The following is a 16,724-nucleotide window of genomic DNA, read 5'->3' as shown; positions in this document are numbered from 1 at the left end:
CTATAAAATTATACCTATCCATTAGGCAGAAAATTATTTTTAAGTACTTTTATAGGATTTCAAGCTTCTTAGCATTTTCTTAACAGTGAAAGTTCAGTGTTCACATTTTCAAGAGTAATGAAACATTCTTGTCTGACCTACAGCTTATTAATGGGACAAAAGCCTATCCAATCATTCAGAACTCTGACAGTTCAATGTATTTTCTCAATAGGACTTTTTATAGTATGTACAATGTTAAAACAAATGTCCATTTATTCTTCTTTCCCAGAACTTGAATATTTTCACCAGTCTTAAAAGGACAAAGATGTTTACTAACAGATTATGAATGTATGAAGGATAATCTTAAGAATATAATGAAATTCTTTTCTTTTATCTTTATTCTTACCAGATCAGAGTTGGACAATGGTCTCAGTCATATGTTACAACAAGAAAATGCACAGTTGGCTTTTTCTAACACTACAAATCTATCATTTTCAACTTTTAAAATGTTTATTGGAAGAAGAAAGGATGCAGTATTGGATAAGGATCTGAATAAAACCACTAATTAGGTCTTTTTCAAAGAAATAACATTTGCATAGTATTCAAGCTTCAGTGTTTAGAGGAGCCCCTAAAATATTAATTAATTATAACAAGTGAAAATTATTATTGCGCCAAGTTTAGTTTAACTTGTTTTCTCCTATAGCCACCTATATGTGAATTTTTAATAAGCTTTTTTTATCATAAAGTAAGTATACAAATCAATCTAAAGATATTTTTCCTGTTTTAGAAATTTTGTGTCAATGACAGGCTGCCATATATAGTATAACTTTTCTCCACAAATGCATGAATCTTTTCCTTGGTTTTTAATTTTAAAAAAGAAAAGAATACTTACTCAATACTTACTCCCTTTCACGTAATTATATCTTCATGTGATACTTAAATTATATCTTCATGTGATATTTAAAATCACCCGTTAACAACAGTTTACTGCGTAAAGTTTACTGTACAAATAAGGCTTACTGTATACAGATAATCACTTTGAAAACAGCATGTTTTAGACCCACAGCAACAAAACAACAGAAACAAAATAATCATATATAGTTTTGCAATATCTATGTGCTACAGAAACTGTAAAAATACTGTTCTACCCCAATAGATAAATGTGGTTGGCCAAAATCTTTTCAGTCTGAATTCTGTTAGTAAAAAGAGTAGTTGTTTCCTGATTTTCTTCCATTTGCTTACAACTAAGATTGTCATATAAAATATATTCATGGAGGGGGGGTGCCTGGGTGGCTCAGTCTGTTAAGCATCCACTTTTAGCTCAGGTCATAATCTCACCGTTCGAGTTTGAGCCCCGTGTCAGGCTCTATGCTGACAGCTCAGAGCCTATAGCCTGCTTCAGATTCTGTCTCCCTCTCTCTCTGCTCCTCCCCTGCTCATGCTCTCTCTCTCAAAAATAAACATTAAAAAACTTTTTAAAATATATTCATGGGACATATTTATACTAAAAAGTATTGTTATTATCAGAAATTCAATTTAGCTGGAAATACTGTATCTTTATTTGCTAAAACTTAAGTGAGGGTGTGGGTTTGCTCTTCTTTAAAGTGGTAAAGTAATGGTTCCTTTTTTGTTGTTCTTCCTTAGAATGGAAGGTCCTTACCATGGCCTTTGTCTTGGAGGACAACTTAAGAGGGACTTCAAGAACTTGAGACTGGTTTAGAGAAAACCCACAAATGGCCAGAGTGTGGGAAAATAAGAAATAACAGTATTTAAACTGTGAAAATTAAGGTGATGAAGTAGTCACCAAGTATTTGGAGTGGGCTCACTCACTAGACTGTGCCAAGTTCCTCACTTTTGATGAAGGCAGGCAAAAAACTGGCTAAAACACAACTTAGGATAAGCATGGTAGCCATTTTATTAAATGCCAGTGTATGCTGCATCTATTAATGCCAGTGTCTCATGATTTATCTTTAATCTTCATGACCAACCCACAAGATGTGTATCATTATCCCCACATTTTAAAGAAACTGACACAAGGTATGTAAGAGGTGAAGCCCAGATTCACATCACATCAAATTCAGTCTGACACCAAAGCCCATACTCTTTCCACTATACCTCACCTCTTTTCTAGTAGGTTTTATGAACTTTTGGGAAGACTGTTGTCAAACAAACTAGTCTGTAAATATTAGACATAGGATTGACTCCTGAGTATTCAGATCATTTAAATGTGATGAGAGAAATTGGGAGGGCTGGAAAACTCTCAAGATTTCTCTGTCATCTCAACTTACTGTTAGAAATCACTGTCAAAGTAGTATATGGCTACATTAGGTGGGATTTTTTATATGGTGTGTTGTTTTATCTTTCTAAAGTCAGTTTAGACATTTTTGATGTTCATAACACTATTAAATCTTTAGGTATAAGAATCAAAGGTTCAACAAAGCATGTTTTAAGATTTGCTTTCTCGACAGCCTGATAGATCCATTCACTTTTCGATTTAGGTTATACACTTAGATTTTTGCCATTTATCTTGCTGTCTTCAAATCCACAGACTGGATACTTTTTTGAGAGTAGGAACTCTCAGTATCTGGTAAGCTCATGGTATCCAATGAATGTTGACAAACATTTGGCTAATATTGTGTGATATAATATGATTCTTCACATGCAATGAATGTTTATAAATACAGTATTTTAAATGACATCAGGAATCTCCTATTAGTATCTCTTAACTTGGCTTTTATGGGCCTACTTTTAAAGTTAATAGAAATAATATAAGTGTGGAAAAGGCTTAGAATTTTTTTTTAAGATTTCACTCTTGCAAGTCCTCATGGAGATTTAGCTATGACTGTTTTTATGGCTGCAATTTCCTTCATATGGGGCCTCAGCCATTTTCCATCATCGTAAATCCCTTTTAAATACTTAAAAGCAGGATTGAAATGTTTTCTGCTTTTTATATCTTGCCTCTTCACTTAGATATGTTATCTCTGTCTTGAGATTACGTTATGTAAATATCATAGAAAAAATTTGGAATTTTATGGCAGGAAAAACTAGTAGACCACCTCAGAAATTTTAATTGATAGATGTGTTTCTAAATCCAAAGTGAAATATTTAAATTTATTTTTGAGAGAGAGTGAGAGAAAGAGAGAGAGCGCGCAAAGTGGAGGAGGGGCAGAGAGCGAGGGAGACATAGAATCTGAAGCAGGTTCCAGGCTCCAAGCTATCAGCACTGAGTCTTATGCGAGGCTCGAACCTACAGATGATGAGATCATGACCTGAGCTGAACTTGGATGCTTAACCAACTGAGCCACCCAGGTGCCCCATCAAAGTGATATATTTAAAATAATTATTCAAGTAAATAAGGAAACCTTCTTTGTTCTTTGTTCTAATAACTCAAATATTTTACTTAAAATTGCTTTTATGCACTTGACTTTGTGTTTGAATTCACAGGATTGTAGTATTTTCAACTGGACATTATTTGGTCAGCACTTTTTCAGGAGCAAGGAATAAAAGAATCACAATGAAACTGCTGATGAAAGAGAGAGAAAGAGAAAGGAAGGAGGAAAGATTTTACTGGTTTCCATTAATTTAACACATGATGGGCACAGATGCTCAAACAATAACATTGATAACATGCCTTTCTCCATGTCTGGGTTCTCCTGCCACATGGGTCAGTTTCTTGTTCATGCAGGCTTTCTCCACATAATGGATGCCAAAAGTTGGGCATTGGACACTCTTAAGTTAACATCATTTTTAGTGTGTGTGATCTTCGGAGGAGAGAGGTCCTCTGCAAGTATCTGTACTAAATTTTAAAAAGACTCTGATTGGTCTTGCTTTGGTCACATGCTTATCCTGACCAAGCTCTGCATCAAAGGAAAAGTTCATTGAAAGGCCAATGAACTTGGTTTGCAAGCTCACCTTGTGATAAGGGAGGTAAGGCATGTGATGACAGCCCCATTAGATAGGAGGGGGAGTTTTCAAAAGAGCTGCCAGTAGTAGAGACATTGAGAACTGGGTAGGTAAAAACAAATGTTTGCTAAAATATTACGCCTTTTGAATAAAAATATTTTCTAGGAAATGCAGATAATTTAAAACTGCTCAAATTAGCATGATACATGTTTTAAAAGCATTAGAAACAAGAACCATAATGCATGTTTAGTACATTTTGCATAATATTTTCTATGAATCTGTTTCATTATCTGAAAACACAAGAATAATGCTTACCTTATAATTATGCATCAAGATGAGGATGTAACTGATGAGGTTGTAAACTATATAGTACTATTTATATAATTGCAAATTATTATGATTTTAAGAAAATCAGTTCCTAAAGAAAGCAAAGTTATCCCTGTCAAAATCTAGAAAGTTTCTCTTACAAGTGTATTCTGTTACATCTGTGGTGTTTTTTTCCTGAGGAATCAGTGCTCAAATACAGCACACATGTGCTTTGCGATAGGTTTTTGTTGATGAGGACAGTGCCAACAGTAGTAATAGTGATAGGCACAGGTGGCTACTCAATAAATTCTTAGAGAATTAAATATATTTCTGGCAAATGAAAAACCAATGTAAGTTAGTTTAATGAGAAAACTGCAGGGACGCCTGGGTGGCTCAGTCGGTTAAGCGTCCAGCTTCGGCTCCTGTCATGATCTCATGGTTCGTGGATTTGAGGCTTTCATTGGGCTCTGTGCTGACAGCTAGCTCACAGCCTGGAGCCTGTTTCAGATTCTGTGTCTCCCTCTCTCTCTGACCCTCCCCTGCTCACTCTGTCTGTCTGTCTGTCTCTCTCTCAGAAATAAATATTTTTAAAAAAGAAAGAAAACTGCAGATAGATGGCAGATAGAGTGGAGTAGCTTGTCTTAAGTTTAGGCTGAGCTGATATTCCTAGCTAACAGAGTAATCCTCTTTAGAGGAAATACTCCTAAATACCAAGAGTTTAATAGCCAAGGTGCCATTCAGATAATTACTCCCAGGAAATGTTTTGCCAGTGAGATTATCTTAACTATCAACTGAAAAGAAATAAAGAAATGTTTTATGGATGATTCATTTTCACCTGCTATGTGTACAACATTTTAAGAGAATGAATTAGTCAATCTGTTTGAATCATCTTTACATGTTCCTTTTAGTAAAGAGCTCAAAGTTGGTTAAATGGCCAGCAGTATTTCAGAAAGAAAGAAAAAACAGAAACAGTAAAAGCATTCTATATTGAAAGCCTGATCCAGGCACATCACAGGAATAAATGTATCAAGACAAAAATATATGAAAAGTGAAAGTATTTCTGGAGTCACTACCAATATAAATATTAAAATTGCTCACACATCCCGATCTGGCCGATTATATAGATAGAAAGGAAAAAGCAATATATGCCAACGCAGTGGCATTGAAGTAAAATATAATTGTAAAAAAAGTCTCAGAGTTGAAAATTATTACAGTTAAAAAATAACTTTGGAGGTCATTAGTTCAGCTCGGGAGTGTGCTTATATTTAATAATCATCTCTTCAAGGAAGGAAAAAAGCTCTGATTTGTAATGTTTGCCTATTTCTGTGGTGTAAATACTCCACCCAAGGCATATTTCAAGGTAGGTCACTGAACTCACAGTTGGGAAGAGAGGCACACAATAGGCTGTCATGAGCCAGAGGGCTCCAGCACATAATGAGTTCAACACTATCATTTTGCAAATAAGAAAGCAGCTGAGGCCAAAGAAATTGAGTGACTGGCTTTGAGTCATACAACTATTTGGCTGCACTGCCACAAGCAAAACTTAGACTCTCCCCCTCAGGATTGTGAATGTCTTATGAGGAAAAGACCATGACTGATTGATGTCTGCCTGACTCCCCGAGCCTGATTAAGCTCCCCTTCAGGGACCCCCCCCCCTCCCCCGCCAAGACCTTTCCACCTTGAGTTTAAACTGTGGTCTATTTGTCTGTCTCCCCTACTAGTCTGAGATTTCACTGACAATTATAATCACTCCCATATCTCAGATGAGAAAATAGAGGCTCAGAGAAGTTATTTGCCCAAATAGCACACAGACAGACAGCAAATGGTTTTAAACTTTGCAGTCTGTCTCTAGAGCCTGTGCACTTGACTATTCAGCTGCCACTTATTTAACCAGCAGTGTCATCAGGCTACATAGCTTAGTAAGAAATACTTCCAAAAGCTGTCCCTCCTCCATTCCTTATGAAAGACAGACATTTCCTGGAGAAGATCTAGTCTCACCAACACACACCTTTGTTAATGGGGAGGAGACTTAATTAATTGAAATGATCTAGGAAATGGAATGTTTAAGTTTTCTCATTATCTGAGGATTAAACAGAAACCTGTGTTTTAATTAAAAGTCCTATTGTTGACAGTGGGCTCTAGTCCTGGCTTTTGCTTTAATTTTAAAAAATTACCATTCTTTGATTTCTCAATCTGAAAAATGGCTTCACTGTTTGCTATCAAAAGAATGTAAAGAAGATGAAGGAGACAGGGTTAACTAACTCCAGGGATATTATGCAATGTTGTGTGTTTTGTTTGTTTTTTTTGTTAAATAGAAAAAAATATCCTCCTACCCTACTGCTTTTATGATTTGCCTTCTCATCAAGTGAGATAACAAAAAAGCCCATTAGTATATTTGTACATTTTTTTGGATTTTAGTTAACTGAGGCTTTGTACTAAGAGTGACTTATATACCAACTTTAAGATATGGACCTTATTTTTAAAACAATATAATACCTCAAATTAAAAAAAAAAAAGGATAATTTTGAAGCCTCCTTCTAAAAGCCTAAATGAAAAAGTCATTCACCCTCCACATTGTATTAATGGATGTCAACTAAGATGCAAATTGGTCGTAATGCTTTTTTTCTTTTGGCAGTAATGGTTCGTTTATTTTCTTTCTTTATTGTTTTTCCTAAAGAAAATTCAGTGATAAATTATGTAGCAGACTAATGTTCCCAATTTTAGGAGATACACTAATACTATATCACGAAGTTTGTTTAATTTTTCCGCATAATATATTCTAGAAGTTTTAGACACATATGCAGTTTGTTTGGAATTTAATTTAATTGTGTCTTCTCAGAGGGAAACTTGTCTTAAACCCTTCTTTTCCTCTACTCATTGTCATTTCCCCCACTATTGCCAAAAATGTGTACTAGTACATTTCAGAACAATGAGAATTACATATGTAAATACCAAGTGCAATACCTGCATTTATATTTACATACACTATATAATGGTCAAAGCTTTCAAAGATGAGATCTCTTTTTCATACTTAAACCAATTATGTGAGGATATTGGACCCCAGGATTCAGACAGAGGTGGATGAACTAACAAGAGTCCTGTAGCTAGGGAGGGAAAGGACAAGACTCAGGACTCTGATTGTCTAACTAACTTCTGCCCCAGTGCACTCTCCCCTTAGCTCAGGAAGCTGTTTCAGTACTAGGGAAGCATTTAAGAGCCTGGATAGATTCCTGTCAGGCAGACACGGGGTTGAATTTGGTTCTGTGTGACTTTTGGCTAGTTTGCTCATCTGGAAGAAGAGAACAATAATACTTTCTACTTCAAAGGGTGTTTTAGGGACGTCTGGGTGGCTCAGTCAGTTAAGCCTCTGACTCTATCTCAACTCAGGTCATGATCTCCCGGGTCATGAGTGTGAGCCCCTCATCAGGCTCAGAGCTGACAGTATGGAGCCAGCTTGGGATTCTCTCTCCCCTCGCTCCCCCAGCCCTGACCCTTCTCCGCTTGTTCTCTCTCTCTCTCTCACTCACTCACTCAAAATAAATAAAGAAACTTTAAAAGAAAACAAAGGGCGCTTATAAAGAGTAAATCAGAGGGTTTAGCAGAAGCCTGGCACATGGTAAGTGTTCAGTACATGTTATTGTTATTATTATTTGACTTATACCTCTTTCAGTTCTTCACCTTAATGTCACTTTGCTTTGTCCTCTGGTCCAGCTAGAATTCTTTCTACTTGAAAAGAAAGCCACAACACGTTGTGTTTTATCTTAGGAGCCCTTGGACCTATTATGCAATCCTTCTTTTCATTTCCTGTTGACCTGTTTTTGCATGCCTTACTGTAGCTATTCTAAACCTGTTTCTCTACTGTGAAGAACCTAGTCCCTCTTCTGAAACCATTACTTTTAGTGATGGTCATTTACCCTAATTTATTTTTAGAATGTTGAGATCATATTCCCTGAACTCCTTCAGTGTCTCTGTACTTATCTTACTTCATCTGACTAATCCTCACCTGCTGTCTCAGAAAAAGTGATGTCTCTTAATGTTCTAGGCTCTTGGAAATGCCTCTTTTTGCTCTTTTGGAATATTGCACCAACAATTTTTATCTCCCCCATTTGCTTTCCTTGGTTTCCCCACTTGTCTGAGCTCAACAACTTGCAGTTCTGGCCATGCCATATGCTCTCTCCTGCCTCTGTATCTTTGCACAAACTGCTCATAATCATGATAATTCTAAGTACAAGTTATGCCTCCCTCTCTTAATGCTTTTAGCTTTGGTTAGTGCTAGGAAGGATATTATAATGCTGTGTATTCTTGTTATTTGTGTATGTGTGTTGTCTCTCGACCACACTGTAGGTTTACTGAAGAATAAGTGCCACATCCCATTTCCATAGTGCAAGCACAGAACCATGCACATACTAGTTGTTAGATTTTGTAGAGCTAAGGTTAGTCTTTGGCATAGTTATAATGCCTAGTAAGTCTTTAAAGGTTCCTTTTGTTCTGTCAGAATTATGCAGTAAAACAGGAGGGGAAAGAGTAATAGCTATTTGGTTTCTATTCCTTCTAAGTCCTCTCCTTTCTAACCTACCACCTTGCCTTCAACTTTTATTTATTTATTTTTAGATTTATTTATTTTTGAGAGACAGTGAGACAGAGCGTGAGCAGGGGAGGGGCAGAGAGAGAAGGAGACACAGAATCCAAAGCAGGCTCCAGGTCTGAGCAAGATTTCAGCGCAGAGCCTGATGTGAGTCTCGAACCCACGAACTGTGAGATCATGACCTGAGCCAAAGTCAGGCACTTAACCAACTGAGCCACCCAGACGCCTCTTGCCTTCAACTTTTATAGGTAGAACTAACAATGTTTGTAACCTGTGTACCTTAAATTTTTCAAAACTGAAAAACAAATATACTCGTTGAAAACTAGTTAGAAATAACTGTCCATGTGCATACAATGGAATGTTAAAATAATGTTCTTTTTACTAAATAGCTTTTGACTTGTTAAGAAACAATATGTTGTTTTTCTCTGAAAAATTTTAGGACTTTAGACATGAACATTTTATTTTATACATTTTCAGCTTGTTGTTTTTATGTTTCTAGTGATCTTAAGCATTTGTCTATCCAAAACAATAGGTCAGCTATAGCCAAATTATAACCATACCTTTCCTCTCCACACAAAATCCTATAAACAGCATGTGATCATATTGCTTCTAGAATTTATGATTGTTTTCTTCCAAAAGGAAGCTAAATTTAGCCTACTAATTCTACATGCTCCCAAGAAAACAATGCCTGCTGTGATTTCTAGAATAAATGAATCTGAACCACAGTTCCTTTACTTGACTGAGAAAGCTTAAATATCAACCTAGTCATTAACCACAAATATTAAACCACATTAAACAACCAGCAAGGGGTTAAGAAAGAAATTTGCTATTTCTGATTTCATTGCTAAATGAGTCTAACTTAGTTGCTGTATTGTCTTTAATACAGAACATTGTTTGCATCTCATAATGGTTCTCTAAAATTACTCGTTCTGGCTTGAGTTCTAAAATTAAACTATGTAGAGTCATGTCCATCTGCACAATGCATCTTTATGTGAAACCAGCTAGAGTTTTTCTTTTTCACTTGATGTAAAAATTCCAGTTAGGAAGCTTTGTTTCTAATGGTTTAACTGGTGTAGTTCTTTCTGTTTCTTTGTTTCTAATGACAACTAAACTGTTCTCGCCTTGAACATGTTTTGGCAGATACGCTTCTCACCATGAAGGCCCCTGCTGTGCTTGCACCTGGCATCCTTGTGCTTCTGTTGACCTTGGTGCAGAAGAGCTCTGGGGAGTGCAGAGAGGCACTAGTAAAGTCTGAGATGAATGTGAACATGAAGTATCAGCTTCCCAATTTCACTGCAGAAACGCCCATCCAGAATGTTGTTTTACACAAGCATTATATCTACCTTGGTGCAGTTAACTATATTTATGTTTTAAATGACAAGGACCTTCAGAAAGTTGCTGAGTACAAGACTGGGCCTGTGCTGGAACACCCTAATTGTTTCCCATGTCAGGACTGCAGCCACAAAGCCAATTTATCAGGTGGTGTTTGGAAAGATAACATCAACATGGCTCTACTTATTGACACGTACTATGATGACCAACTCATTAGCTGTGGCAGTGTCCACAGAGGGACCTGCCAGCGACATGTCCTTCCACCCAGCAATACTGCTGACATACAGTCAGAAGTTCATTGCATGTATTCCCCACAGGCAGACGAAGAGTCCAGTCAGTGTCCTGACTGTGTGGTGAGTCCCCTGGGAACCAAAGTCCTGATATCTGAAAAGAATCGGTTTATCAACTTCTTTGTGGGCAATACCATCAATTCCTCTTACCTTCCAGATCATTCATTGCATTCGATATCGGTGAGAAGGCTAAAGGAAACGCAAGATAGCTTTAAGTTTTTAACAGACCAGTCTTATATTGATGTTCTACCGGAGTTCAGAGATTCCTACCCTATTAAGTATGTCCACGCCTTTGAAAGCAACCATTTTATTTATTTTTTGACAGTCCAGCGAGAAACTCTAGATGCTCAGACTTTTCACACACGAATAATCAGATTCTGTTCTGTAGACTCTGGACTGCATTCCTACATGGAAATGCCTCTGGAATGTATCCTCACGGAAAAGAGAAGAAAGAGATCCACAAGGGAGGAAGTGTTTAATATTCTCCAGGCTGCATATGTCAGTAAGCCTGGGGCCCACCTTGCTAAACAAATAGGTGCCAACCTGAATGATGACATTCTCTATGGAGTGTTTGCACAAAGCAAGCCAGATTCTGCTGAACCAATGAATCGCTCTGCCGTCTGTGCATTCCCTATAAAGTATGTCAATGAATTCTTCAACAAGATTGTAAACAAAAACAACGTGAGATGTCTTCAACATTTTTATGGACCCAACCACGAACACTGCTTTAATAGGGTAAGTCACATTTATTTCCCACTTATAAATTATAATGTATAAGTAGAATAAGTAGAAAAGAATATCAAAGGCTTTTTGGTGCTTGATAAATGACCTTTATCCAAAATATTTATACATTCTTTCCAAGAAAATTTAAATATTGACTCTTCTTTTAATTGTAAAATCATAGCATGAGAGAAATTAATGTGGTTCTAAAAGAAAATATGTATTACAGTTTGGGTTTACGTGTTTGTCAACACTTCAGATTTTTTTTTAATGTTTATTTATTTATTTATGAGAGAGAGAACACAAAGGGGAGGGACAGAGAGAGAGAGAGAGAGAGAGAGAGAGAGTCCAAAGCAGGCTTCAGCCTCTGAGCTGTCAACGCAGAGCCCAACATGGGGCTTGAACTCACGCACTACGAGGTAATGACCTGAGCCGAAGTCAGATGCTTAACCGACTGAGGCACTCAGGTGCCCCAGCACTTCAGATTATTAAACTTATTTCTCATAGAAGTTTTAATAGTTCTGGTCAGATTTACATAAAGTAAACACATAAAGTAACACAACAGCAGTTCCTGTAAAACACAATTATGGAGATTCAATGCAGTCTTTACAACATTTAGAATAAGAAGCTCAAGTTAATTTTTGGAGTTTTGAAGGCATTTTCCTTATAAGGCCCCATTCACTCACTGATATACAAATAAATGCTTTATATTCTGAGCGTTACCTGAAAATTAACCAAAACCAAACAAAAGATCTCTTCTAGAATGTTGGTAAATAAAATATTTTTAAATCTGCTAATACACTTCTCTGAATAACTTAGAAAACTAGAGGAAATTGTTGCTCCTAAATCCTTCCTTTGGAACTTGCATGGACTTTCTACTTGAATGGACATGTTCTACCACCTTCTAGTTAGGTACTTTTACCTGGTTGTTATCAATGCTTGTTTAAGCCTACATGAAATGATACTTTCACAGGAAGTGCTAGGAACAGTCTCCTTGCTTTGATTTAGATGTTGATTCAGATGTATATATCAGCTATCCCCAGGGGGTTTATCCTATTAGCCATCAGATCACTCGGTGCTAGAAGAAGAACACCGAAACAAGAGTTCATTGTGGCTTTAGGCTTTTTGGTTTGGACCCAGATTGAACATGTGAACCTGGCTACTCCTAACATAATGACCCCTAGTGATCATAATTGGATGAACAAATAGTATTGCTTTTCTGAAGATGGTTTGACTTTGGAAATCCACATCTCTCTACTCTAGTAGCTTTCAGTTTCAGAAATAAGGTTGAAATTGTAAGCAGGAAAAACATTAAACATATCCTTGAGGAAAGAGAGTATATAATTTGCTGAAGGGTACCAAAGACAGATGAATTCAGAAACATTTGGTTCACTTTTGCTGAAACGTCTGGGATACTTCCCCAAATGGAAACTCCAAATAACTACTTAATAAAGCTAGAAAATGAATTCATGTTTTGGTGAACTAAAGACATAACTTCCCTCCTTACCCCTCCATAAGTCTAGGAATAAAAAATAATATGCATGCATAAATCCCAAATAGAACTTATTTCTCCCTGCATCCATATCGTATATGTTACAAATTCTATAAGAAGCAATAAAGATGCCTCATGAGGCTGCCCCTTTCTTTCACTAGAAAATACAAAAGAATGAAGGAAACAAAAGAACTTTCAGAAACTTGAAATTAGGGGGAAAATGTAATATTAATACTATTCCAGAGAAAACACTTTCTTTGTATCCAATAAATTACATCAGAAACACGAGTTTTTAAAGATTCTATTAGAAGTTCCTCCAGGGCCTCTAAAGCACATGACTTTGCTATTTAAATCTTGTTCTATTGAAAATTAAAAAGAGACTTTACCTTATAAAGGTATATTGATATCTCATTTCATTATTTTATTTTGTACGTTTTAGCCCCCCACCATGTAAAAAACTTCTCAATTCTAGAAATTCTCAAAATACACTTAAACTTTTTTTTTTTAATCCCTTTCACTCTCTTAGTGTTTTACAAGGGAAATAAAAAGGCAATATTATCCAGTGAAACTCAGGTCAGTTTTAGCATGCAGGGAAAAAATGCCCAAAATGCACCAACTGCACCTGAAATCATTATCATTCCCATTGCAAAATTCTTGTGGAAAACAAGATGGAGCTTGCCAACATAGTCTTCTTAGGAGGGAAGCCAAGTTTTGCACTGGCTAAATTCCATAAAGACAAATACATTCCAACCTCTTCTACTTATTTGCCTGTTTATCTTTTCTGGTTACTAAATATCAAAATTCTTCTGAGAATGAGATTACCTACATGGTCAGTTTTCATATACCAACCCACAGAAAGAGCTCAGGTTCTTCCAGTAATCAGCATACAGTCATTTCCTAGCTTTATCTTAAAATGAAGGCATCTAGGAGCCTTTACTCACACAAATGATTTATAAAATCAAACCTATTTGGAAAGACTAAGCAATAAGATGACTCCATTTTGTCTTGGCAACTTTACTTGGCAAGATATCAGGTGACCCTTCTAATAATTTCTTGGAACTGAGCTTTTGTTTTAGCATAAAGGTTGGTGAATAAACACATATATTATAGTTTTGTTATTAACATCTCTAATCCATCAGATCTTTATGGAGGGACTGTTGTGTGCTCTGTAGACAAGGAAAGCTGCAGTGGTAACTTTGTGCTAAGGCTTCTGCCCAATTCCTCAGTGTGTGAGCAAAGCCATGGCAGGTGTTTTCTGGCTGTCTTTGAGCTTCTACCATGTACAAAAAGGGTTTCTATCACAGGATCAGACAGAAAAAGGATCTTTAAGTTGTAGGGTTCCAGCCAGTATATAAACCTGACTTGTAGATTTCAGGTCACATATTAGGTTGCTTTTCCCACTCACCTTTTATGAAACAGGTCTATACTTCTCATATTGGTGACCTTTATAAAGCCCTCTTTTGAGTCATTTGATAGTTTCTAGAACACATCATCTTCCCATCTAAGTTGTCTGTGCTTCAGAACTCTTTGATTCTACATAGATGTTGTCTCTGGAAACTTATCCTCAGCCATATGTACCCATTCATGTAATATTAGAGTTGATTGTATCAGTTCTATAAAAATAAATTCTTGATCTTCACAATGTAACCATTTTCTATGTTGCTTTTGAAAATGATTCTTAAAGGATATGTTTACGGTGATTTCCGGCACTTAGAATTATGAGATTAAACACCCACAAATAATTACTAAATCTTTAGTCTTAAATATCTTACCATCTTTTCACTCATTCATCATTTGACCTCTATAAACATCCCAGACTGGTATTTGACTAAAGTTGTTTTAGTCTAATGCATATTCCCTAAACAGTACATTATTATTCAAAATAAGTGAGAAAACGTCCCATAATATGGAGACTTTGTAAATCAAATTTGAGGATAAACAATATTAAAAATTCAGTTCATTTTAGATGTGGTATATACATGCAATGGAATATTACTCGGCGATCAAAAAGAATGAAATCTTGCCATTTGCAACAACATGAATGGCACCCAAGTGTATTATGCTAAGCGAAATAAGTCAGAGAAAGATGAATATCATATGATTTCACTTATATGTGTAATTTAAGAGACAAAACAGGTGAACATAGAGGAAGGAAAGAAAACATAAGATAAAAACAGAGAGGGAGACAACCCATAAGAGACTCTTAAATACAGAGAACAAATGGAGAGTTGCTGGCAGGGTTTTGGATGGGGGGGAGGGGCTAAATGGGTGATGGGCAGTAAGGAGGGCACTTGTTGGTATGAGCACTCAACCGGGTTGGGTATTATATGTAAGTAAGTGATGAATCACTAAATTCTATTCCTGAAAAAAAAAAATTAAAAATTTTAAAAATTCTGTTTATTTTAAGCATGCTAATGGGACTCTTCAACAGTATCATCTAAGGGATTTACTAACACAAAAATTATTCTGGGGAAAAAATAGAATCAGTACACATTGGCCCAGTTCCTTAAAAACGGGATCCATATTGAATAAAAGAATTTTCTCAATCCCCAAATCTCTAGACCCTATTACCTAAATTATACTTACTAAGAGAGGTGGATTAATACATTTTGGAAAGATTTTTAATCACAGTGGAATTAGAAAAAGAGTTTTTGCAATATCTCTTGCCTAACCAGAAAATACGATTACCACATTACACTTTTTCTTCCAATCCCATTTTAAAGTTTTGCTCTATATGTAAGCATTTGAATGAATGAGTAGGCATGTAGTAAAAAATATTTTCACCAACATCTTAATGACCAGTGGTTGATCTGTTGAAGGGGAAAAGCAAGCAGTTTGGTGCCAGGCACACCTGGATGGAAGCCCCAGTTTATTGCACATCAACTATGTGACTTCTGTCACTTGACTTAACTCCTTAGATTCCGTCTCCTTGTTTGTAATATGTAGAGAACAAACCTTCTTCACACGGTTTTGTAAAAATTGGGGATAATATATATAAAGTACCTGGAACAATAATATGACCATAAATTCAAGGCACCTAGGTGGTTCAGTTGGTTGAGTGTCCCACTCTTGATTTTGGCTCAGGTCATGATCTCAGGGTCTCATGGATTGAGCCCTGTGTTGGGCTCTGAACTGAGCATGGAGCCTGCTTAAGCTACTCTCCCTCTCTCCCTCTCCCTCTCCCTCTCTGTCTCTCCCTCTCTCTCTCTCCCTCTCTCCCTCTCTCTCCCTCTCTCCCTCTCTCTCTCCCCCCTCCCTCCATTCCTCTGCCCTGCTTATGCTTTCTCTCTTTCTATAAAAGATTAAAAAAAAAAAAAAAGGAAAAAGGATGGCCACAAATTTATTAGCTCTTTGGGAGACAACAGCATGGTCTAAAGGAACAAGACTGAAGTAAAAGATCTGGGTTCAAATGTGTACCCCATCATTTTATACCTGCCTGGTCACAAGAGCATTATTTAAATTCTCTGAACCCATTTTCCTCCATGCAGGACCATTGGAAAAACAAGTGCAATGGGGCGCCTGGGTGGCTCAGTCGGTTAAGCGTCCAACTTCGGCTCAGGTCATGATCTCACGGTTGGTTCGTGGGTTTGAGCCCCGCGTCGGACTCTGTGCTGACAGCTAGCTCAGAGCCTGGAGCCTATTTCAGATTCTGTGTCTCCCTTTCTCTCTGACCCTCCCCTGCTCACGCTGTCTCTCTCTCTCTCAGAAATAAATAAAACATTTTTAAAAAAATGAAAACAAGTGCAATAATGTTTACAAAAGACCCTAATTTAGTCCTTGACACCTAATAAATAGCAACAGTTATTGTAAGGAATATTGTAAGCAATTCTTTATGTAAAGAAAGGCGAATTTAGATTATTGCATTTTCTGGAAAAAGTACACTCTGGTTCTACTGCTCATGAAAATCTTTCACTTATCTCCCTTCCTGTTATGAGTGACCTACCTCCATAATACTTAATTTGTATATAAGTCCTTCATAAAACTTGGTGATTCAGAAAAGAGAGAAGAAAAGAGGGGGGAGGGAGAGAGAGGTGGGGAGTGGTGGTAGTTCAGGGAAGAGAGAAAGATAACTGAAACAGAATTGTACTCTAGTCAAGCTAGGAGTTATAACGTGTGC

The 16,724-nt window shown here is 36.7% G+C and overlaps 1 protein-coding gene across 2 annotated transcripts in view; it reads left to right on the top strand.

The window, feature by feature from the left end:
- MET (MET proto-oncogene, receptor tyrosine kinase) overlaps positions 1–16,724 on the top strand; it is a 109,929-nt gene that overhangs the window by 17,131 nt on the left and 76,074 nt on the right. For both annotated transcript variants that reach the window (XM_077756032.1, XM_077756031.1), the window contains exon 2: positions 9,914–11,130. In XM_077756032.1, coding sequence (XP_077612158.1) covers positions 9,928–11,130 — 1,203 coding nt within the window. In that variant the 5' untranslated portion in view covers positions 9,914–9,927. The remainder of the gene's footprint in view (positions 1–9,913; positions 11,131–16,724) is intronic.

This window comes from Crocuta crocuta, unplaced genomic scaffold, assembly GCF_008692635.1.
Source record: "Crocuta crocuta isolate KB4526 unplaced genomic scaffold, BGI_CrCroc_1.0 scaffold452, whole genome shotgun sequence".
Lineage (NCBI taxonomy): Eukaryota > Metazoa > Chordata > Mammalia > Carnivora > Hyaenidae > Crocuta > Crocuta crocuta.
The sequence above is the reverse complement of the archived record's forward strand: the minus strand, read 5'-3'. Positions and strand labels throughout refer to the sequence as shown.